Consider the following 25,971-nt stretch of genomic DNA (forward strand, 5'->3'; position numbering starts at 1 on the left):
GGGGGGGGGAGGGGACGGGGGGAAGCAGAACAAGAACGGCGGGCCCCACCCCCCCACCTTGTTTTTTCCCCCCCCCCTTTCTGCTCCCTCTTTTTTTCCCCCCTCCCAACACAGCGCCTCATGCGCTTTCTGCATTTAATATGAGCGTGTCATGATTTACATGCTCTGTGGATGCTTTTACAAGGTCACTGACACTTCATGATACATTCAGACTTGCTGCTTGGGAGATGCAGGGTCCATATGAATCTTGTCATGGTGTCAGCGTCGAGGTCCCCGAGTGTATGGCACAATTCTCCCTGACATCAGCTGCATTTCCTTGGATAGCGTTGCGATATTCAGCAAAGGTAAAGGGTCGGTGGCTGATTTGACGTTTAGCCACCGTCACGGGTGCTGCTAGGGATCCTTTCCACCAGGTCATTACGGTGTATGCGCTTCAGCAGGATGATCAAGACCGCGGCGGGCTTTATCGTTGTAGCGCCCGAGGCGATTGCATCTGCTACCTGGGTTCTATAGAGTCAGACGATCCATAACGGCTCGAGCAATGGGGCTTCGACCAAACACTTGTATGTCGCGCAGGAAATACTTGAGTCCCACAAAATCCTCAGTGCCGAGATCGTCCAAGATGGCGAGTATCTCTCCGGACACCTCGGGTGCTGCGGCCGAGCCACAGAAGACGTTGTGGTTGTGGTTGTCCTCCCAGGTTTGCATAAACGTCTTACAAACACCATTGCCCTTCTTCCTTGCATGGTCGATCAAGGCCCTAGCCCTGTCCCGAGTGCCTCTCATAGCCTGGATGTACTCCAACTCTTCACCTGATATCATCTCGTGATGCAACAGAACATCGGCCACGTAGTTCACTCTGGCCATGTTACTGGCCTCTATGTAGCTGAGTCTTTTTCGGGTAAGACTTTCCATGGTAAGATACTCTGTGTGAGGCCACATTCAAGATTGTTAGACGGTGGATGCTTGTTTGGACATGTGTGTCTTTCATAAAGTAAAACGGGAGACCCTCTCTCTCTCTCTCTCTCTCTCTCTCTCTCGCTCTCTCTCTCTCTCTCTGGTTCCTTACACACGTTCTGCTCACTGCTCCAAATAGTGTAAAGACACTTGATTTAATTCTTACTCAGTCCCTCATTTCAAACGCATCTGTGGCATGTTCTGTCGCTGTCTGCTTCAGTCTTTATACTATTGTAAGGGGGGTGTGGTTAGGAAAATTCTGGAACGGGGCGTAGTTTGGAAACTTCTGGAAAAAAGGTGTGGTATGGAAGCGTTCTGGGCGTGGTAAAAAAAACAAAACAAAAAAACACTGTTGTTTTCTTTGAATTCAGTTTTATGAGGGTCGTAAATATTTAAGGAAGTACTGATCTTTTTTAAATTGACATCTTTCACCACATTAAACACTTTTTGTTTTTTGTCAAATGTGCTAGTTACATTAAAATTATACAAAATAAGTTTTGTATTCACAAATTCATGTTGAACATACCATATCTTGCCTGTAAGACTTACATTTTGGCGACATTGTTTTAATTCTGAATTACAACGCAACGTCTCTAAAACATAAATGCATCCCGGGAAGTCATATAACTTCAAGTTAGAACTATTTACTTTTAACGCTGGCGTTTTACAAAGAAACATATTTGGTTCAGGTTGCATTTTGTATAAATACAAAAAGCATACTTTTGTTTTTAATTTTTGTTTGCATCTTTCACCACATTAAACACAAACAATCTTTTAAGTCAATGTGGTTACATTTAAATGATACAAATGTATTCACAAATTAAAATTCATATGCATATGTGTGCGAACATTAGTGGCTCACATGCAGCGGCAACATGACAACATGTACTGACAACATGAACTGTGTCTGTTTGTGTGCGTGTGTTTCATGTGTATAATGGCACACAAGCACAGGAAAGTTGTAGGAGTGTGTGTATGGATGAATATTATACATTTTTTTTTTTCTATGGCGGTCATTTTGACCGTAAACAAAAAATAAGTGTGACTAAGTTGAATAAATCACTCAAAATTCAAAGAAAGTAGTCACAATGAATGTTATGTGTTCAAATGCCATTTGTGGTTTTGTGTGATCTGTTGAAAATGTTTTTTTTTACTACTTCTCACTGGTTGCTTATTTGAATTGAAAACGCAATTTCTGGTAGAGTGTTGCTGTGGGCATGGGAAAAAAAGGGCTGGGAAAAAGGGGTATGTTGGGAAAGGGGAGTGAACACCGATCCCCGGGCCAGAACGAAGAAGGCACAGCCAGATGATGCGTGAACGGCGGAGGGCCAGGACAGCCAGACATATGGACTAGAGCTAAGCATGCACAGACATACGATCAACATGTACTGACAACATGAACTGTGGCTGTTTGTGTGTGTGTGTGTGTGTGGCGTGAGTGTGTGTGAGTGTGTGTGTGTGTGTGTGTGTGTGTGTGTGTGTGCGTGAGTGTGGGTAGAAATGCATTGACCTTTGGGCTTAGGCCCATTCAGCGCTTATTACAATCACTTACTTGGCCTGTTGTAAGGAGGCGCCTCACATTCCTATTTTACAACCCTGCCTTACACACGTTCTGCTCTCTGCTCCAAAGAGTGTAAAGATACTTGATTTAATTCTTGGTCATTGGCTCATTTCAACGCGCATCAGTGTTACTCAAACTTACATTCATGCTGTGTGTAGAATGAAAAACCTATCTTTCTCTGTTTCAAACGGGGAAGAAACCCTTTTATGCTCAAAATTGCGCTACACCCCTCTTCTCTCACTGGATCATTTCAAACACATCCGGATATTTCATCTCTAGACCTCATTGGATCATTTAAATGAAACATTTTTCTACTTCCTGTGACGCCCTCATTGCAGCACTTAACACACGTCATTTCCGGGACACGCCTTCCTTCTAGAAGCTTCCAGAACAGACCAGTCACACACACCTGGAAGGCATCAATCACTTTCTGACAGGTCGTGACCTCTTGACCCCCCAGGTCAAAAGGTCATCCATCAAAATCCCACATACCAAAGTGACAGAAACCTCCTCCTTATATCTCTGATGTGGGGGTATGGTGAAGGGTATGTGATGATGTGGGGGTATGGTGAAGGGTATGTGATGATGGGGGGGTATGGTGAAGGGTATGTGATGATGTGGGGGTATGGTGAAGGGTATGTGATGATGTGGGGGGTATGGTGAAGGGTATGTGATGATGTGGGGGGTATGGTGAAGGGTATGTGATGATGTGGGGGGTATGGTGAAGGGTATGTGATGATGTGGGGGTATGGTGAAGGGTATGTGATGATGTGGGGGTATGGTGAAGGGTATGTGATGATGTGGGGGTATGGTGAAGGGTATGTGATGATGTGGGGGGTATGGTGAAGGGTATGTGATGATGTGGGGGTTTGGTGAAGGGTATGTGATGATGTGGGGGTATGGTGAAGAGTATGTGATGATGTGGGGGGTATGGTGAAGGGTATGTGATGATGTGGGGGTTTGGTGAAGGGTATGTGATGATGTGGGGGTATGGTGAAGGGGTATGTGATGATGTGGGGGGTATGGTGAAGGGTATGTGATGATGTGGGGGTATGGTGAAAGGGTATGTGATGATGTGGGGGTATGGTGAAGGGTATGTGATGATGTGGGGGTATGGTGAAGGGTATGTGATGATGTGGGGGTATAGGTGAAGGTTATGTGATGATGGGGGGTATGGTGAAGGGTATGTGATGATGTGGGGGTATGGTGAAGGGTATGTGATGATGTGGGGGTTTGGTGAAGGGTATGTGATGATGTGGGGGTATATGGTGAAGGGTATGTGATGATGTGGGGGTTTGGTGAAGGGTATGTGATGATGTGGGGGTATGGTGAAGGGTATGTGATGATGTGGGGGTATGGTGAAGGGTATGTGATGATGTGGGGGTATGGTGAAGGGTATGTGATGATGGGGGTATGGTGAAGGGTATGTGATGATGTGGGGGTATGGTGAAGGGTATGTGATGATGTGGGGGTATGGTGAAGGGTATGTGATGATGGGGGGTATGGTGAAGGGTATGTGATGATGTGGGGGTATGGTGAAGGGTATGTGATGATGTGGGGGGTTTGGTGAAGGGTATGTGATGATGTGGGGGTATGGTGAAGGGTATGTGATGATGTGGGGGTTTGGTGAAGGGTATGTGATGATGTGGGGGTTATGGTGAAGGGTATGTGATGATGTGGGGGTATGGTGAAGGGTATGTGATGATGTGGGGGTATGGTGAAGGGTATGTGATGATGGGGGGTATGGTGAAGGGTATGTGATGATGTGGGGGTATGGTGAAGGGTATGTGATGATGTGGGGGTATGGTGAAGGGTATGTGATGATGTGGGGGGGCTATTTTAATTCCAAAGGCCAAGGGAACTTTATCAGGATGCATAGTATCCTGGATCCATGAAATAACTGGCCTTTAAAAATAAACATCTGCCTGCCTCTATGGGAATCTAACATAGGGGTGGACTGACTTATGTTGCCAGCTGTTTAGACATTAATGGCTGTATGTTGAGTTATTTTGAGGGAACAGCACATTTACACTGTTATACAAGCTGGACACTTAATACTTTACATTGTAGCAAAGTGTAATTTCTTCAGTGTTGTCCCATTAAAAGATATAATGACATATTTACTAAAATGTGAGGGGTGTACTCACTTTTGTGAGATACTGTATATGGCAGTTGTAAGTTGCTTTGAATAAAAGTGTCATAACGCTTGTCATATGTTGTTTGTTGTTAAGTTTCTATCTGTTTTGATAGTATTGTCTCTATTGTCTCTATTGTCTATATTGTCCTTTTATCTCCCTTGCCCAGGGACCACAGATGTAAATTAGCTGTATAGCTAACTCTGGTACAGGGCCTGAACTGTGCATAGTGCCTGACAAATAAACTAATAAAATAAACTAAACTAAATGACATGACATGCTTTGGGACACTCATAAACTAACCTGTCTCAAATAAGACCCTCATCATTTGGGACACTAAATGTCTAAACTAAAAACTAAACTGCACGTATGACCACATGTAATCACAGGAGAATGGAAAAACGCAGTAGAGTAGAGAAGAGTCATAAAATAGTGACAGGTAACAGAAATGCAGACTATTTTCTAGCTTTAGCTAACATAAGACGCCATAAGCTTGAAGGTAACGTTACACAATCACTTCAAAGGATGATTCAGTATTTTCACCTCGTAGCTACAGTAGGCCTTATTTTCCCAGTTTTTGCATAACAAAACAAGATTAAATTACTTTATTTTTAGAAAGCCTTTGGTCTTTTTTGGAGTACACCCTTAACAAATACAAAGAGTGTGGCCGGGTTGGTTCAGTGGGTAGAGCAGGTGCACATGTAGACTACTGAGAGGTTTATGCCTCTACGCAGTGAGGTCCAGGGTCCGAATCCGACCTTTCTCACCTAGCTGTCCTGTCAAAAATTAAAGGCAGAAAAGCCCCAAAAATAGTACAAGAGTTGACAGCTATGCTAGCAGCTCTTTGAGGCTGTAATGTTATTGACTGTAGTCTAATGTTACTTAGCAACAAGGGACTGTGTGCTGGGCTAAATGCTAATGCCAGCGTGCTAACATGAGAGAAACGGAGCAATTTGTTTGTTTACTAGAAAGTTGTGTTTTCGGTGAAGAGATGATATATTATAGAAAACTAAAACTGCGCCTCTGATATGGAAACATTTTTGGTTTCAAGCAGAGGAAAGAGGTGAGGCGGTTAGATTTTTATTTTATCTGGTTAGCATGCTAACATTAGCTAATTAGCACCGCTGAGGCTGAGGGGAATGCTTTGAGTTTTTACAGGTATTTATACATAAATTCAAGTATTTACAAGTTAAACATTGCACCTGACTTGACGGTGGCTAGTGTTAAGGGGCCATCAAATTATTATAATAATTGTTATTATTTTAATTCGTCTTCTGGGGATCGCAAATGTACAAATGTTCATATTATCTATTCTATCAGACCAAAATGGCGGATCAACTGACGGTCAAACGGTCGTTGCTTTTGTGGAGGGGTGGGTTCCCAAACAGGTAACGTTAGGGCGGGCCCTGCTGCTGTCTCCCCCCCGCCTCGTGTTGTTAAATATCTCGACGAAAAAGGGGCTGGACAACCCCCCCGACTACCAGCGGGGAAGCCACGACATGTGTCCAGTGTTTATGTGTTTTTTCTCGGTGTAATGTAGCCGAGTAGGGACAGGGTTAAGCGGTAAATCCATCGGTGTGTGTGACCGTTGGTTTGGGCTCCGAGCAGAGCAGACTCGGGAATGGAGCAGAGCGAAGGGGACGAGAATGAGAGCGGCTCCTCGTCCCAACAAAATACGATGTGGAAACAGTTTCAAGCCAAAGCCAAGCCGCTGCTGAGCCCCAAGCTGGGCTCCAGAGACCCCGAGGAGAAGAAGGAGAAGGGCGTGTGGATGTTCAAGAAGATGAAATGGAAGGAAAACGTCGCGCTGGACCGGGTGATCTCCTCCTCGCAGCCCGACCTGCTCTTCTCCTCTCAGGTGGATGTGGAGACGAAGGACTCGAAGGAGGCGCAACTCTGCGGCAAAGCGGCCGGGAGCGGGCTCGGCAGGGAGAAGCTGCCGTCGCACAAGTCCGCCAGCCCGAAGAAGCCCACGGTGGCTCAACTGGTGCAGTCCCACCACAAGAGCTCTTCTCTCGGGTCAGCGTGCCTGGAGAGGCTGGCCGAACCCCCGTGCGGCGGCCGCGGCGAAGGAGGCGGCGGCGGCAGCGAAGGAGGCGAAGCGGCAGTTGCCGCAGCAACAGAAACACCGCTGGAGAGCAGCGATGAACAGCCGGTGAGCTCCTACCAGTCAGATATGGTGGTTTGGCCTTTTTTATATAACAGTTGTCGGCAACGAAATGTCTCATTGATATTTGGATGACAGGTTATTGAATGTTAGGACACTTTTTTTTAGGCAAGTTTCGTTGCAGACTGCAGTGTGATCAGGGTTTAAAATTAGCACAGTTTACCAGCCAAATGATGGTAAATTATGCAAGTGGCTGGTGAATTTGCTTCACTCACCAGCCAAAAAAACCCCCACAATGCTAGTCTATTGAGTGGCTGGTAACATTTGAACACGAAGGTGAGAAACAATGACTACATAACCTAATCAGATAATTTAGAAAGAAATAACTATTTACTTATTAATAAGCAAGCCTAAAAGAGGATACAGATACAGATGTAAATATTGTGACACTATGCTGCATCTGACACAATCTCAGGGTAGTTATTAGGGCTGCACGAAATGAGGACAATTTGCTATAACGTTGTTAAATATGACTTGCGATAAATAAATGGATATTAAAATCTCAGTTCTGCCTTTCTGCTGCTGTCAGTATTCTGCTAAAATAGGGGTGTAAGAAAAAATCGATACGCTTGACTATTGCGATATATTATAAAAGCACCAATGTTACTAATAACATTTAGGGACCCATGCCTATTATGTTATCACAGAAACTATTGGGCTCTACATTAAGGGTCCTATCTTGCACCCGGCTCAGCGCAGCGCAGCGCAAAGCCCGACGCAAGTGTCTTTACTAGTTTAAATTTCCCGTCCAGCGCCCATGTCATTTAAATAGCAAATGCACCTGCGCCCATCTGTGCGCCCATGGGCGTGCTGGTCTTACAGGGAGGTGTGTTCAGGTGCATTCTGGGCATGCTGGTCTTACAGGGAGGTGTGTTCAGGTGCTTTCTGGGCTTGCTGGTCTTACAGGGAGATGTGTTCAGGTGCATTCTGGGCGTGCTGGTCTTACAGGGAGGTGTGTTCAAGTGCATTCTGGGCGTATTGCTATCTTGAGGCAGCAGGAACCAACAAAAACCTGGTCTAAAGTCAATAACGCAGCATTTCATTGTTATTTTAACAGAGCATTAGTAAAATGCTCCTAGGCTCGAGCACAGCGCCTGCACACTATGCTTGTTACACACACAGGGACACACAGCAGCACACACACACACACACACACACACACACACACACACACACACACACACACACACACACACACACACGCAGAAGATTACAAATAAAAATATTAGGGTGCAAATCCTTCATCATAACAGCAATGCTCCAAGGTCCAAACGCGCCTGGCTTTTAAAGGGAATGGGAGATGATCTCTGATTGGTTGATGAATGGGAGATGATCTCTGATTGGTTGGTTGCATGTTACGCCCAAAACACACCTCTGATTAATGAAGACACTAAGTACAACCCTTTAGGACCAGGCGCCCGGCACACAGACCCTTTTTTCCTCCGTCAAACTAGCAAAAGTGGATTTGGACACGCCCTAAACACACCTGCACCAGGCGCTGCACACCGTGCTCTTAGATCGTTAAAATAAGGCCCTTAAGCTGCCATCAGTCTACGACTGGGCCCAGTCGGGCCCTCGTCAAAGACAGACACTTGCCACCGGGCCTAACAACTTTTGTGGGGGAAACCCTGACGTTAACAATGGCTCTGTTTTATTCAACTGTCCCAGGAAGACATGACAGTGAGCCAGCAGACCTTACAACATCATTCATTTAATCATTTATAGCTGTGAAAAAGGCCTCGGCAGAAGGAAGAATATCAACGCGTTAGATTATATGCTTCAGTTAAGTATTTCTTGAATGCTTTGGTTTCAGTTTATTAAAGGTCCCATGACATGAAAATGTCACTTTATGAGGTTTTTTAACATTAATATGCGTTCCCCCAGCCTGCCTATGGTCCCCCAGTGGCTAGAAATGGTGATAGGTGTAAACCGAGCCCTGGGTATCCTGCTCTGCCTTTGAGAAAATGAAAGCTCAGATGGACCAATCAGGAATCTTCTCCTTATGAGGTCATAAGGAGCAAGGTTACCTCCTCTTTCTCTGCTTTGCCCACCCAGAGAATTTGGCCCACCCATGAGAGAGAGACATCATGGCTTTCAAACGAGCAAAGTTGCAGTTGGTCAAGGCCACACCCCCATATGAAAGAGACTTCAGATACAGTATTAGGGGACCACTAATGTCTATATAAAAGAGACTTTAGATACAGTATTAGGGGACCACTAAGGTCTAAATAAAAGAGACTTCAGATACAGTATTAGGGGACCACTAAGGTCTATATAAAAGAGACTTCAGATACAGTATTAGGGGACCACTAAGGCCTATATAAAAGAGACTTCAGATACAGTATTAGGGGACCACTAAGGTCTATATAAAAGAGACTTCAGATACAGTATTAGGGGACCACTAAGGTCTATATAAAAGAGACTTCAGATACAGTATTAGGGGACCACTAAGGCCTATATAAAAGAGACTTCAGATACAGTATTAGGGGACCACTAAGGTCTATATAAAAGAGACTTCAGATACAGTATTAGGGGACCACTAAGGCCTATATAAAAGAGACTTCAGATACAGTATTAGGGGACCACTAAGGCCTATATAAAAGCATCCAAAGAGCACCATGTCATGGGACCTTTAAAATATATTTTCCGCTGCTTATTTCCGTCTTAGTTTACTATAATAACCCTGTTAAGTACAACTGCCAAATGTCTAATTGTATTCAGGAGAGAGGGTGGTAGAGTGCTTTGCCGTTGTAAATTATTTGGTCCTTCACCAAAAAGGGAATTTACTGGAGAGAGATGCATATCAAGGACGCAGACGCTGAGATACAGATCTTTTAAGGAACAGAGAAAATGGCCTTCGAGTCGGGAGATTGTGAGATAAAGATTTATTTTTGCAAGTCCCCATTACTGTCAGTGTGGTAGCGGACACTAGATGTCAAAAACGAGTGAAGACGCGTCCTGTAGATCCCTCGTGTGCGGTACAAACACTGTATTTCTGTGTATTCAAGTGTTCTTTTTGGAGGGTTGGTCTTACAAGGAAAGAGATAAAATAACATTCTTTGCCTGGAGCCATTGTTGTTTTTCCCTTAGGCTTCATGAGAAGCTCCGTGTCTCTACGTGTACTGACCTGCGTGGGTCACATGTCAGGCTTTTGAGCCAGAGGCTGCAGGATTTGTCCTTTAAGAAAGAGTCCTGCTATGTGACTCATGCACTAAAACTCCCTCCGCACACCACTGTCCTTACGAATGATGTCAAACGGACAGAGAATACGAGTCACAAGTCAGTATCTCTCATGTCCAGATCAGACACAGGCACATAGACCTTTTTATAATGTGCACTATTGATTATTTATTTAATTATTTATTGATTCATCTTAAAGTGCCCATATTATGAAAAAAAATCACTTTTTCTGGTGATTTAGGGTGTTATTTTGTGTTTCTGGTGCTTCCACACGCATATAAACTTTGAAAAATAACATCCATGCTGTTTTGAGTGGGGTTTCTGAATGTGTACTAGCCGAAACGAAGGGGCTAACCGTAGCATGCTAGCTCGTTCTCAATGGCAAACCACTGCTACAACACACACTAGTTCACCCTAATCTACAAAAGAACTACTTCCATGTCCCTGTTCTGCAGCTATTCCACCTAAAGTGTGAAGTGTGCCCTCGTTTAGAAGAAGTCTCCCGGCTAATCCTGCCTTGTACTGACTGAAGCTGTAGAAACGGCTAGCTAGATGATGTAGTCCTTACCTAGCTACTGAGAAACAGCTAGCTAGCGCATGTAGTCCTTACCTAGCTACTGAGAAACCGCTAGCTAGCGCATGTAGTCCTTACCTAGCTACTGAGAAACAGCTAGCTAGCTGATAAGATCCTTACCTAGCTACTGAACATGTGCGACTGCCAACAAAGATGTAACAGAAGTGCGATGTCTCACTCTGTAGCTAAAACAGAGAGCTCAACACACAGGGTGAAAAGAGGAGCTGCAGCAATGTGCAGTACAACAAAAATACGGTGTTTTTGAAAATTAAACCACATAAACCTATTCTGGTACAACCTTAAAATACAATTATGAACCTGAAAATGAGCAGAATATGGGCAATTTAACTATTGGACTGATGATTGCATGTCACCACCATTGCTGCGTTCTTGTTGTTGTTGTTGTTGTTGTCGTTGATCTGTTTTCTGTATCCTCTTACAGTACAGGCCAAAAGTTTGGACACACCTTCTCATTCAATGTGTTTCTTTATTTTCATGACTATTTACATTGTAGATTCTCACTGAAGGCATCAAAACTATGAATGAACACATATGGAATTATGTACTTAACAAAAAAGTGTGAAATAACTGAAAACATGTCTTATATTTTAGATTCCTCAAAGTAGCCACCCTTTGCTTTTTTGATAACTCTGCAAACCCTTGGTGTTCTCTCAATGAGCTTCATGAGGTAGTCACCTGAAATGGTTTTACCTTCACAGGTGTGCTTTGTCAGGGTTAATTAGTGGAAGTTTTCCCCTTATTAATAAAAAAGCAAAGGGTGGCTACTTTGAAGAATCTAAAATATAAGACATGTTTTCAGTTATTTCACACTTTTTTGTTAAGTACATAATTCCATATGTGTTCATTCATAGTTTTGATGCCTTCAGTGAGAATCTACAATGTAAATAGTCATGAAAATAAAAAGGAAACGCATTGAATGAGAAGGTGTGTCCAAACTTTTGGCCTGTACTGTACGTCTTCAGTGCTGTTGGCTGTTTGGTGTGGTTTTTATCGTGTATGGTTATTCACTGTGGTTTGTACCTAATGTTTAATGTGGCTCCCTTGAGTGCAAAACAAATTCCCCTCAGGGCGATAAAGGTTTCATTCATTCATGGTGAACAGAGGTTATTGAGCACTGCGTGATTAAGAGCTCTAATGGTAGTGATAATGTGTGAATGGCTCTGTGATTGGTTATTGAGCACTGCGTGATTAAGAGCTCTAATGGTAGAGATAATGTGTGAATGGCTCTGTGATTGGCTATTGACTATCTGTCACTTGTTGAGTTTCCACTGTGTGGAGCAGCGGACTCAGGGGAAAACATACATGCTTGTGTGCTTTAAAGGCTAATAGCAAAAGTAAATGGCTGTGAGACTTTCTTTGTGTCTACCAGCTCATGTAGTATTCATGCTTCTCAAAGGATTTTAGCAGTATTATTAATACTTCAGGGTATTTGTTCAGTCATTGCATGCAAGCTTGGCATAGTAGTGTTTTTGTGATATAGATATACTTCAATCAGGAGAGACTTGTTTGCAGATATGCAAAAGGTTTTAATATACCACAGCATGTAGTGTACAATGTATTGGAGATTGGACTCCATCGTTATTAATACATTTAATATATTAATAAATTAATGTAGGGGTAGTGAACCAAGATGTAACCCCCCCCCCCGATGGAATCCAGACACCGGTGGTGGCGGAGAAGGCCGGAAAACCAGAGCTAGGAGACATCGGAGCGACAGCCGGAGAACCACCAGGACGAGAGGAGGAAGGGGAGGAGGAGGGACGACGTCTTCCTGAAATGACAGCTGATAGCACAGGGAGAGAAGCAGCTTTTTAAACCAGTGATGAGACGCTGTGATTGGCCTATGGGATCCTTAGCCGTTCCTGATTGGTTTATCACAAGGTGAACGCCTCCAGCGCTGATTCGCTTTAGGAGGGACTGATTACTTCTTAGGTCGTCCTGACAGAATTTTCGCTGAGCAACATATGTACAATTTCAAGGAATACTTTTCTAACGTGTCATCGTGTTAACCACTGTTTCACTCGAAAAAGTACCACCCCTCTGGGGGTATAAGCCTGGTTGGGAATCACTGGCCCAGTAGTAAGGCTGTCACGATTTCGATTTTAATCCAAAATCGACCGAAATTAAAGGTATATTGGAGGATTTTCTTTTTCCGGGTGGATCATCAAGACTATTGGTCCTCCTGGCTGTCAATCATTCTGGCGCTATGTTTACGTAAGGCCGTCGTACGTGCTCGTCCCTAGGGTAGTTTTCGCTTTCTGCGCATGAATACTTTCAGGTGTATATGTGTGGTGAGCTACGAGTGTCTACGAAAGGTATGACAAGAAGAGAAAGGCCTCTGAAGAAAGAAACAAGACCGGAGTGTTTTTGGGAGAATGTTTCACACGCTGGCGTGCGCTAAAAGCTCAGGTTGGGCTCTCCACTGATGCCTCAGTCGCGAAGTTTCTACTCGACAGGTAAAGTTTGGCGTGCTATTTGGAGAAATCCATTTAAAATCACTGCTAGTGAAAGTTGATGTAAGCTATGATTAGCGATGCTAGCCCTGGCACAAGTCACGCACCGCACAGACACGGTAAACATCTCAATTTGTGAAAAAGTGCAAATCTTCTTTCTGAAAGTAGCTCGTATGAGCCATGCCGACAGCAACTTGTAAACCGTGCACTCTCGTGCACACGTTTAATAGGCGTTCCCTCTCGGGAGCAGGTAGAGTGTTGCGCATGTGCATTTTTTCAAAAAGTGGAGAGGGCGGTTCTTTTCTAAAATTCGGGAAAATCCTCCACTATACCTTTTAAGTCACAATCTCGAACTTTGAATTAAAAAAAGGAATCGTCGATGCTGCCACGCACTTCATGTCACGTCTCGTCGGCTTGCTAAGCGGGAAAAAACAGACACGTGTTGAAGTGCTGCGAGTCAACCTCCTGTAGCTTAGCAACAGCCGGTCAAAAGATAGCACGCCAACTGCAGATGCAGGAAACCCATCGACAGAACTAGAACCCCCTCCTCTATCACTGACTACGTTTACAAGCAGCCAATAACCCGTTCAAAACCGGAATATCAGCAATAACCCGGTCGCGCACGGCCATGTAAACACCGGCAAAAACCTGAAAATGATCCCTGGGTTACCCCTTTTCTAACCCGAAATTTTGGTCATGTAAATGCGTATCGGCATATCTCCATCACAAGGAACATTGATTTGTGTTCTGCGCATGTTCTATTCGCAAGGAGTCTCGGTCTTTTGAGTAGAGGAACTTCTTGTATGCGCCAGAAAACATAGTTATAATAATAATTATATACTATAATAATATAGTTATATATATATATATATGTCAATGCAGAAAACCTGCGCGCAGTATACCGGAAGTAAACAGGAAGTAAACAGGAAGTAGAGGTAAACATGGCGAGACGCAGCACAGCACCACACTTTTGGAGCGAGGAGGAAACCAATTTCTTCATTAGTGTGGTGAAAACCATGAATATAATGTCTTTTGTTGACGGCAGAAAGTACCGAGATAGTGAGATTTATAAGAAGGGGACCGAAAAGTTACGCGTTAGTTAGTCCAGACGCTAACCGTGCGTCGCCGTTTACATCGGCATATCGCCAATTGATTACAGATGCCACGTATACAGGAGTAACTCTCTCTGCTCACGCATGTAGACGGGTTATTCCGAATGTTTCAGAAACCCGAATAGTGACCTTAACCCGACCACAACCCGAATATTGACAGCTTGTAAACGTAGTCACTGAAGTCGCCGGTGTGGAAGTGTTTTTGGATTTCCAGTGAGTTATGTTGACAACGTTCGCGTCGTCGACAACAAAAACACACACTTTGCAAGCTCTGCTATGTGCGTGTACCATATTCTGTGTGGTTACCATTGCACATTAGCCTAGCAGCTAGCGGTTTTCCTCTGTTTACCAGTCCTTCCAGAAAAATTAGGAGTTTTTTTGCGATTGTTGCGGGGCAAAAATCCCTGATTTTTGCGGCAAGTTTTCTTAAAAAATGCGATGAATATTTATGCAGTTTTATGCGATGAAATTGCAGGAACTTGGAAAAAACTGTGATTCCCCCAACACTGCTTTTCGATGTTCACGTCACGTAATTACGTCACCTCATAACGTTACCATGGCAACAGGGGAAAATGTCTGCTTTCGTGTGAAGTAAACACAACATTTTTCAACTTTCTGCTAAGATATATTACGGGACTTTTTTTGCAATGAAAATGCGGGGATTATGAAATCATGCAAGCACCACATACTTGCCGAAATCGGCAATTTAGGCGGCGAAAGTGCAGGCGAATTTCCAGAAGGGCTGTGCTCGATTGAAGAAATTCTGAGTCGACTAACACTCATTCAACTGTATCGACTAATCGATTAGTTGATTTAAATCGACAGATCTGTAAATCTGAGTTTCTCCGCAAAGAGTCACGCTAAAAGCACCACTTTAATTCTTGTGTTTACCAGAGATGTGCTCGTACGTTTCTTGGAAATAAGTCATTCAGCATGAAAACAAGCATAAAACATGACTAATGGACTAAAGAAATCTAAGTTGACTAAGACCAAAACGACCGATTAGTCGACTAATCGACTAAGAGGGAGCAGCACTAGATATGAGACTAGATATCGTCTTCGATTTTGGATATCGTAATATGGCATAAGTTTTTTTTCCTGGTTTTACAGGCTGCATTACAGTAAAGTGATGTCGACTAATCGACTAAGAGGGAGCAGCCCTACAAACAATAATTCACTGAGCTGCATGTATTAATATATCATGGGCCGTGGTGTACCTTTTTATAATGTAGGGAAAACCCTGCTAGTGTTTGTGAGTTTATATGACCAGGGCTGTTTTAAGACTGAGGACTGACCTTAAAAGAGTGTGTTACCTTAGTAGACTTGTGTCCGGTCGTGTCCTCTTCATCTCAGCCTGTCAGTCAGGCTTACTGCACCGGAGAAGGATTAAAGTCGAACCAACCGGCACAGTTCCTCCTCTTCCTCCCTCCCACTCACCTCCTGCTCCTTCGTTCATTCAGCTGTTAACACACACCGACTGCACCGCAGGCCCTTTTCTCTGGATAAGTTTTTTTTTCTTTTCTTCTCTCTCTGTCAGAGTTGAATTACCTCAGTTTTCTCTCCCACGTAGTTGCTCTATATTTAAAGAATCCCGGCTCTGCTCTCCTCACACCGACCCTGGATCTGTTTAAAAGCGAGGCCCCGGTGGCTGAGTCCCGTCTAGTGATTCGAGGCTTACTCCCCTGTGCCTCTTGGGATGACCACTTTTCCCTCGCCGCCGCGTGTGGACGGCTGCTGTCGGTGAGCATCATCACGCTGGGTTTGGTTCCCTGTCCAGATAATGTGCGCTGTGGTCTGAAGATGAACAGAAGCTCTGTGTGTTTGGTTCCCTGTCCAGATAATGTGCGCTGTGGTCTGAAGATGAACAGAAGCTCTGTGTTTAGTTCCCTGTCCAGATAATGTGCCCTGTGGTCTGAAGATGAACAGAAGCTCTGTGTTTAGTTCCCTGTCCAGATAACGTGCGCTGTGGTCTGAAGATGAACAGAAGCTCTGTGTTTAGTTCCCTGTCCAGATAATGTGCGCTGTGGTCTGAAGATGAACAGAAGCTCTGTGTTTAGTTCCCTGTCCAGATAATGTGCGCTGTGGTCTGAAGATGAACAGAAGCTCTGTGTGTTTGTGTGTTATTTTCATTGTTGGATTAGTTGTTTGGTGCATAAAATGTCATAAAATGGTGAAAAATGTGTTTCCCTCAGCTCAAGATGACCTCCTGAAATGTCTTGTTTTGTCCACAACTCTAAGATATATTCAGTAGGGCGTCAAAATTGGCCGAAAATGACATTGGAATATTCATTCTAAAAAACCACAGAGGTTCAAATGTACTGTATTCAAATCTATTTTTGCACATTATGTCCATACGGACGGACAGACAGACAGGCAGAGAGAGAGACAGACAGAGAGAGAGACAGACAGACAGGCAGAGACAGAGACAGACACAGACAGACACACACAGACAGGCTGGCAGAGAGAGACAGACTGGCAGAGAGAGAGAGACAGACAGACAGACAGAGAGGAAGACAGACACAGACAGGTAGACAGGCAGAGAGAGAGACAGACACAGACAGACAGACAGAGAGAGAGAGACAGACTGACAGAGACAGACACAGACACAGACAGGCAGACAAGAGGGCAAACCAATACAGGAGACATAACTACTTGTGTAACGTTAGTCCTCTCTCTCTCTCTGTCTCTCTCTCTGTCTCTCTCTCTCTCTCTCTCTCTCTCTCTCTCGCTCTCTCTCTCTGTCTCTCTCGCTCTCTCTCTCTGTCTCTCTCTCTCTCTCTCTCTCTCTCTCTCTGTCTCTCTCCCTCTCTCTCTCTCTCTGTCTCTCTCTCTCTCTGTCTCTCTCTCTCTCTCTCTCTCTCTCTCTCTCTCTCTCTCTCCGCTCTCTCTCTCTCTCTCTCTCTCTCTCTCCTCTCTCTCTCTCTGTCTCTCTCTCTCTCTGTCTCTCTCTCTCTGTCTCTCTTCTCTCTCTCTCTCTCTCTCTGTCTCTCTCTCTTCTCTCTCTGTCTGTCTCTCTGCCTCTCTGTCGCTCTCTCTCTCTGTCTCTCCTCTCTCTCTGTCTCTCTCTTCTGTCTATCTCTCTGTCGCTCTCTGTCTCCTCTCTCTCTTGTCTCTGTCTCTGTCTCTGTCTCCTCTCTCTGTCTCCTCTCTCTCTGTCTCTCTCTCTGTCTGTCTCTGTCGCTCTGTCTCTCTCTCTCTGTCTCTCTCTGTCTGCTCTCCTCTCCTCTCTGTCTCTGTCTGTCTCGTATCTCTCTGTCTCTCTCTCTGTCTCTGTCTCTGTCTCTGTCTCTGTCTCCTCTCTCTGTCTCTCTCTGTCTCTCTCTCTGTCTCTCTCTCTTGTCTCTCTCTCTCTCTCTGTCTCTGTCTCTCGTCTCTCTCTCTCTCTCTCTCTCTCTCTGTCTCTCTCTTTCTCTGTCTCTCTCTCTCTCTCTCTCCGTGGAGACAGGACATGACTCAGCGAATTACACCGCCGTACACGGAGCCGTACACGGAGCCGTACACGGAGCCGTTCATAATGTGCCCTTAATGCCTTAATTTTAGTAAAGTTAGTACACAGTCATAGCCATAAATCCAATGGTACTAATAATTGGCATAATTTCTTTCGGTGTTTCGGTTTTCGGTCTTGGTTTCCTCTGTTTCGGTTTTCCGTTTCGGCCAAGAATTTTCATTTCGGTGCATCCCTAATAATAATGCAGGTACACTTTTTCCAAAGATCAATACACTTTTATTTCTAAAGAATATTTAATACTGGAACTGGAAGACATTTTAAATATCCACAACACAATATGTCTTTGATCTCTTTAGTATGTCGTCTTTCACGCTGATGTACAGTTGTGGAATTGCTGTTTGTGACCTGTATGTTCTCCCAGGTAATTCATAGCCTGCTGGCTGTCAAAAAAGTTTGCTGCATTCCTCGAGTGTTTGTGCGATAGACTACAGACTCTGTACTACATTTTACAATTATTTAACACTAAATATTAAATTTAAATAATATATAATTAATACATTTTATCTATCTATATGGCTATCTGCCACACGGCAAGTAAATGTTTGCACCAAAATAGTTCTGTTTTTCAGTCTTCATTTTGGGCAAAGGTGCGGCTTCTGCTCCTCTGCAGGTCGGAGCTTCGTGGGGGGCGGGCCGACACACACACACACACACACACACACGCACACACACGCACACACACACGCACACGCACACACACACACCTCTGACATACTTTCCACACTCCGTGTCCGCGGACAGCTGTAGGCTTGTAACGTTAATGTTCTGTGCATTGTCGGACACATGCTGTTACGGGGCGAGGGAACTAGAGGACCCAAAATGCAGAGAGAACAGGCAGGCAGGAGGACGTTTGAAGTGGAGGATTTAATATAAATAAAAAGCGGCAGTACAAAGACTGGAAAACTTACAAAAATGAACTGACAGGAAAAACACAGGCAGGAGTACACTGACGCAGGCACAGACACAAGGCACAGGGAGGAAACACAAGGACATGGCTACAAAACGATCTGACACAAGACACAAAGGGATTCACAGAGGTTAAATACATGACGTAGGGAGCAAACAAGGAACAGGTGGTAACATCAGGTGAAACACATCAGGGCGGGGCAGGACAATCAACAAAGGCGGGAAAACACAGGAAGTAAATTGGACAAGACAAAACAGAAAACCAGACTATCACAATAAAACAGGAAACAGGAACACAGACAGAAAATATGACATAAACCAAATGTAAGGCACAACACCGAAACCATAACACATGCAGCCACTTTCCTGAAACCGCTTGTATGTCCGAGCCTGGCTCCCCCCCCTCCACCTGCAGGTTGTCAGCTGTGTGGTTTGAAATGAAAGGGAGAAAACGGGATGCCGAGGAACACGGTTGATATCGCTCATATACTTTTTAGTTTTTTGACGGCGCCTTAAAGTGATGGTTCGGAGTAATTTCACCCTAGGGTCCTTTGCACCATGACCTCAAGCCAAACACCCCCCCAGAAGCTTTTTTCACCTGGGTCGAACATTGGGAGCGTTAGCGTAGAGTAGCGTTATCAGCTGAATAGCTTAGCGCAGGGGCTAACGGACCCACGTTTGTATCTTGTAAGTTACCCCACTAATAATGCCGAAATGATACCAAAGGTCTACACTAGATATATAGGTTATGCTCTCATAAAACGATGGATTGGAAGGTTTGTAAATACACCAGAAGTTTATGTAAATAACACTTGCCTGCTGGCTTCTGCTCTCTGCTGTTGTTGTTAAAGCGAGTGCTTGAGACGTGCTTAGCTCTACAAATTACATCACCGAAAAGAGTGCAACAAAATATTTTTTAATTTAACTTATTTTTTAAAAGTAAGTGCTGTAGTATAACTAGCAGGAGACAAGTAATAATTGAGGTAAGTTTGGAGAGACATTACCTTATTAAATCATTAAATTAATCAATATTTTGTTGCATCTCTTTCAGTGTAGTAATTTGTTGACGGCCTTGGCACTCGTCTAACTGCAGGTAGCAGCAGCAGCAACAGAGAGCTGAGGAGAGCAGGCAAGTGTTCATAAACTTCATTGTACTACAAACTTTCCAATCCATCGTTTTTGAGTACATAACCTATCTTGTACTACTGTAGACGTTTGGTATCATTTCGGGCATTATTAGTGGGGTAACTTACAAGATACAAACGTGGGTCCATTAGCCCCTGCGCTAAGCTATTCAGCTGATAACGCTACTCTACGCTAACTCTCCCAATGTTAGACCCAGGTGAAAAAAGCATCTGGGGGGTGTTTGGCTCGAGGTCATGGTGCAAAGGACCCTAGGGTGAAATTACTCCGAACCATCACTTTAACTGCAAAGTGCTGCGGGAAACCCTGCCCCAACTCTCAACTAGCGTTTCTCTGTCTCTCTCCGCCAGGAGTCCCGCCCCCACAAAGACCACGCGACTGACGAGAGGGTTCACTCCTCGTTACGCTAAGGAACCGAGAGTGGTCCTCCAGTCTCTCTGGGAGAGAGAGAGAGACGAGAAAAACAAACAAGCGTGCAAATGGAAATTATCGCGGCCGGAAAAATTATCGAGCTCATTTTTTTTAATTGTGCGATTAATTGATAATTGATCGTGACAGGCCTAATGTTTACGCAAAGTCATGATGCCACGTTGTCTGTATAAACATAGTTTCAGAAAAAGAATAGGCAGGATTACAGCGTGTCGTACCAAACAGTCATGACTTGGAGGTAAAAAAGCGGTTTTAGGCGACATTTACGTTGCTACGTTTTGGAGTTTGATCCAAAATCGATCTCTGTGCACAAAAGTGTTTTTACTCCTTTAATCTCTGTTAAAACTAACACAGCCAAACCTAACATCTCATCAACATTCTGGTATACTGGGCATAAACAGGAGGCAGTCTGCTCGTTGCTGGTAGTTAGGGGGGAAAACGACAGAGCAGGGGGAATGAGAGGGGGAAACACCAGAGCAGGGGAAACACCAGAGGAGGGGGGGGGGGCCGGAAACACCAGAGCAGGGGAACGAGGGGGAAACGACCAGAGCAAGGGAGAATGGGGAAGGGGAAACACCAGAGCAGGGGAGCAGAGAAACACCAGAGCAGGGGAATGAGGGAGTTGGAAACACCGAGGCAGGGGAGATGAGGAAGGGGGAGGCCACCAGAGCAGGGGAATAGAGGACGGGAAACACCAGAGCAGGGGGAATGAGGGTGGGAAACACCAGAGCAGGGAAATGAGAGGGGAAACACAGAGCAGGGGAATAGGGAAACCTGGAGCAGGGGGAGGCGGGGAAACACACCAGAGCAGGGGGGAGAAGAGGAGGAAACACCAGAGCAGGGGGAATGAGAGGGAAACACCAGGCAGGGGGAAAGAGGGAAACCGCAGAACAGGGGGAGCGAGGGGAAACACCAGAGCAGTGGGAATAGGGAGGGAAACACCAGAGCAGGGAGCGGAGGGAGGGAAACACACCAGAGCAGTGGGAATGAGAGGGAAACCACCAGAGCAGGAAACGGGGAATGGAGGGGGGAACACTAAGAGCAGGGGGAATGAGGAGGGGAAACACAGGCAGGGGGAAATGAGAGGGGAAAAAACACCAGAGCGAAATGAGGGAAACACCAGAGCAGGGAAAATGAGGAGAGGCACCAGAGCAGGGGGAATGAGAGGGGGAAACACCAGAGCAGCAATGCATGGCACCGTCAAATCGGCTGGATCAATGCATGGGTGGTGTGTGTGGTATTGGTAATGTGTGTGTGTTGGTCAGGTCTCGTAAAACAATCTGGCGTGGACTGAGATGCTGATTAAAGTCATGATTATCGATCAATGTTTTACCGACAATAGAGAGAGAGAGAGAGAGAGAGAGAGAGGAGAGAATGTTGTATGGATGGTAGTAGATAAGAGAGAGTGTAAGTAGTAGTAGAAGATCGTGTAGTATGGTGGATAGAGTGATAGATAATATATATGTAATGATGTAATAGAATGCGTATAATATAGATATGTAAATGGGAGTGGTTGTCGATGGTGTAATAGATAGAGTGAGTCGTAGGTGGATAGGATATAGAAGTAGATATAATAGTCGTAATGGTCGTGGATGGTGGAAAGGAAAATAAGAGAGGTTCGTGCATTGACAGATAGTAGAAGGATAGATACAGATAGAAGATAGATAGAGAGAGAGAGGGGTAAGTAGGTAGATAGGTAGGTAGATAGAGAGAGAGAGAGAGAGAGAGAGAGAGAGAGTGGTGGTGGTCGTGGTAGTAGTAGTAGTCATAGAGAAATGAAATCCATGCTTCCATAGAAATTCCATCTGTCCAAAAATACTTAAAAGCAACATCAGTATATAAGAAAAGGATACCCAAAGAAAGTAACTAAATAATGAGCTGCATATCAATAAATATAAAGATAAATTCAGAAATGTACGTATCATCTGGATATTACAAAGCAACCCCGCTATCCAAGAACAAATGATAAACCATGAAATCGTCCGTCGATACAGGACGTTTTACACCATTTATTGGTCATCGCGTCCTGTTGTCAAGGTGGCTCTGTTCGAGCCAGAGCCCTCCTTTCATTTAACAGCATCGATCGCCCGGGTCTGGTGTTAACGCACGGGCCCCTCGGTGCGGGAGCATCGTCTTTCAGTTGGACGCGGGAAGAAGATGTATGTTACTCTGGCGTGACGTTTCCAGCTCTCCTGAGAGTTTTTATTGACTTTTATTTTCTAGCTTTCCCTCGCTGGCCTCTCTGATCTTCCACTCGTCTGTTGCGATGAGCTTCTTGACCGACAGCGTTGGTATTAGGGGCGACTGGTCATGGCGAAAATTAATAGAGTACAGCTGAAGAGATTTGCATATTCATTAATTATTTTTGAAAGGTTATTTTTTCGGGCATTTTAGGCCTTTATTTCCATAGGACAGATGACATGACATGCAGCAGAGGGTGGCCTGAGGTGGGTGATAAGTCATAGCATAGTACAATATTTCGTTGGGGAATATCTCGATCCCTGTACCCAGGTCGGCATCGATCTCGTTAAAAGCATACCCTTTAATAAAAGTTAAGTAGAATTAGTAAATGCATTCATAATGCTCAAAAGATTGGAAAAGAGAATTGAAATGCAAATTCCAGGCCTGAAAGGTTTTGAAACATAAAAAAAAGAAAAAGTTTAAAAAAAATGCATTTAAAAAAAAAAAACAAAATAAAAAAAATTGTTTAATAAAAAGTATTTCACGCTTTCTCTTCAGTGCTCGCGATTATTCTCCGATAGTAAGACTCACTATGAACCACAGACATTATCGTTCATTTTATAGTTAAACCTCTGAGGGTAAACTTTAACACTGATTTTTATTCTTATTGTATAATGTCGACTGAGATTTTCAGGAATACATAGACATGGAAATTTGCCAAAAAGTCATGAAAAAGTACTGGTTAAAATGCGAATGAACCCTGATTATAATGTCTTGGTCTTGGTCTGTCTGCTTGACAATCCCATTTTGTAGCAATAAAAGTGAAGTGAGATGAACAAACTGAGAGATTTATCTTTTTAGATAAAAAATAATAATAATTTATTGATCCCCAGTGGGGTAAATTACAATGTACACTCTGTTTGTTAGAAATCACTACACACAGGCCTGAAATACACACAGACATGCTCAGGACCTATTCATGCACAAATGGAGAGATGTCAGAGTGAGTTGGCTGCCAGTGCTGGACCAGCGCCCTGAGCGGTTGGGGGGGGTACGGTGCCTTGCTCAAGAGCACCTGGCAGTGCCCAGGAGGTGAACTGGCATCTCTCCAGCTACCAATCCACTCTCTGTAATTTGGTCCGTCCTGGGACTTGAACAAGGCCCTACGGACTGAGCTACTGCCATGATGTTGACTGTTTTTTAAAAATCTTTCTCTCACAAGTCCCCCCCCCACCATCCTGATACTCAATCACAGTGCCTTGCTCAATGGTAAAGGCAGGAGCCTTTCTCATACCAAACATGTTACTGTGTTACAGCCTCACAGAGCTGCTGGCATGGCTGTAGAAAATGAAGACATTTAAATAGTGAGGAAATAATTTCTTGCTTAACAACTAATAATAATAAAAAAAGAAAGAAGATTGTCCGGTTAATCAATACTGAAAATAATCTGACAGAAGACTAAAGCCTCGGCTGTGTTCACAGGTGTGTTTGGGTGTGGGTGTGTGTGTGTGTGTGTGTGTGTGTGTGTGTGTGTGTGTGTGTGTGTGTGTAAACATAAATACACACTCCTAAAATAAGTTGGCATCAGTGTAGCTGATGGGATTGTGTGTGCTATTCTCAGTTTGGTGCTTTGTGACCTGTTTGACTGCCACAGGGACAGTTAATCCTCTCTGAGCAGCTTGTTAACTCCGGCAGCCGGGTTACTCCCGTCATGTAAACGCGGCCTCGGACTAAGGTTGTGTCGGTTCTGGTTAAGTCGAGACTCTTTGTTTCTGTGCCTTGATGAAGCAGTCAAATCTACGTCAACATCAGGAGTATTGGTAATACTCCCTGACCACAAGTCAGCTTGTTAGAGCCATACTTACAACCAGTCCTTCCACAGTTTTTTTTTTTGTGATTGTTGCGGGCAAAAATCCTTGATTATGCGGCACGTTTTCTTAAAAAATGTGATATTTATGCAATTTTAGGCGATGAAATTGCGGGAACTTGCAAAAATGAAAAAGAGGAAAAAAAAGCGATTTTTCCCCCCCCAACATCCTGCTTTTCGATGATGTTCACGTCGTGTAATTACGTCACTTCATAACGTTGGCTGCTCTCGTGTGAAGTAAACGCAACATTTTTCAACTTTCTGCTAAGATATATTACGGGACTTTTTTGCAACGAAAATGCGGGGATCATTAAATCATGCAAGCCCCGCATATTTTGCGCGGAAATCAGCAATTCATGCGGCGAAAGTGCGCCCCCCTGCATAAATATGCGGACTTTGGCTGATTATCCGTTGAATTATGCGATCACATAATCACGTTTTTCCGGAGGGACTGTACAACTGTGACTGGTGCACTTTTAAGAGAACTTGATGATATATATTTCCTCTAGTTTATCTTTCTCCAAAACAAAGGAGAAAAGACAACACATGCAGGAGGTGGACCTCTGTGTCTGCAACCTTTACAGCCATCACAAGTTAAAGGAACAGTTCTTAGTTAAATACGCTTTATTGCTTTCTTTTGGCGAGTAAAGGCCGATTTATATTTCTGCGTTAAATCGACATAGGTGTTGCTCCTTTTATTTCTGAGAGCAGAAGAGTCGGATATTCTGTCCATGAAACAAGCGACCATTTCCACCGCGTGACGTGTGTTTACAGCGTTTGGTGTGTTTGACAAAGTGCAGTGTGCAGCTTCACCCCTGAATCGCACCGAGTCCATTGAACTATATAACTATATAACATATACAGTACAGGCCAAAAGTTTGGACACACCTTCTCATTCAATGTGTTTCCTTTATTTTCATGACTATTTACATTGTAGATTCTCACTGAAGGCATCAAAACTATGAATGAACACATATGGAATTATGTACTTAACAAAAAAGTGTGAAATAACTGAAAACATGTCTTATATTTTAGATTCTTCAAAGTAGCCACCCTTTGCTTTTTTTGATAACTCTGCAAACCCTTGGTGTTCTCTCAATGAGCTTCATGAGGTAGTCACCTGAAATGGTTTTACCTTCACAGGTGTGCTTTGTCAGGGTTAATTAGTGGAATTATTTCCCTTATTAATAAAAAAGCAAAGGGTGGCTACTTGAAGAATCAAAATATAAGACATGTTTTCAGTTATTTCACACTAGTACATAATTCCATATGTGTTCATTCATAGTTTTGATGCCTTCAGTGAGAATCTGGGGCTAAGGGGAAGGGCTAGATACCCCTTGAAACCAAGCAAGGACGCGAGCTTACTTGAAAGCAAGGGGTATCCAAATACGTTGCGCAACAAGGAACAATGGCTGCCAGGTCGACCAGAGAGACCCATAAATGTAAGTATTTTCGGCTTAAAGAATCGATTTAAAAATTTGTTTCCTTTTAGGATTATTTTTCAGCAGTGGGGGCAGGTCTGTGTGTTTGGTGGAGCTGTTGTTAAACTGGACGGGCCCAATAACCTCTGAATAGTTCTACTTGTTGTTAAATTGCAATGTGAGCAGCAGCATTATGTCTGCAGGATCATTTAAAAGGCAACCAAGGCTACATTGTGCGTCTGCCCTATTTCTGATACAGTAGCGGCAGAAATGTTGCCATGGCGGGCCGCCACTACAAAATCAACATAGAGGAAACACTGGGTACATAGAATAATACATATAATATTGAATAGAAT

The 25,971-nt window shown here is 44.0% G+C and overlaps 1 protein-coding gene across 2 annotated transcripts in view; it reads left to right on the forward strand.

Moving 5' to 3' along the window:
- Positions 1-6,027: 6,027 nt before the first annotated feature.
- mctp1b (multiple C2 domains, transmembrane 1b) overlaps positions 6,028-25,971 on the forward strand; it is a 99,823-nt gene continuing 79,879 nt past the window's right edge. For both annotated transcript variants that reach the window (XM_039779213.1, XM_039779214.1), the window contains exon 1: positions 6,028-6,808. In XM_039779213.1, coding sequence (XP_039635147.1) covers positions 6,275-6,808 — 534 coding nt within the window. In that variant the 5' untranslated portion in view covers positions 6,028-6,274. The remainder of the gene's footprint in view (positions 6,809-25,971) is intronic.

The sequence above is a fragment of the Perca fluviatilis genome, chromosome 17 (genome assembly GCF_010015445.1).
Source record: "Perca fluviatilis chromosome 17, GENO_Pfluv_1.0, whole genome shotgun sequence".
NCBI classification, from domain to species: Eukaryota; Metazoa; Chordata; class Actinopteri; order Perciformes; family Percidae; genus Perca; species Perca fluviatilis.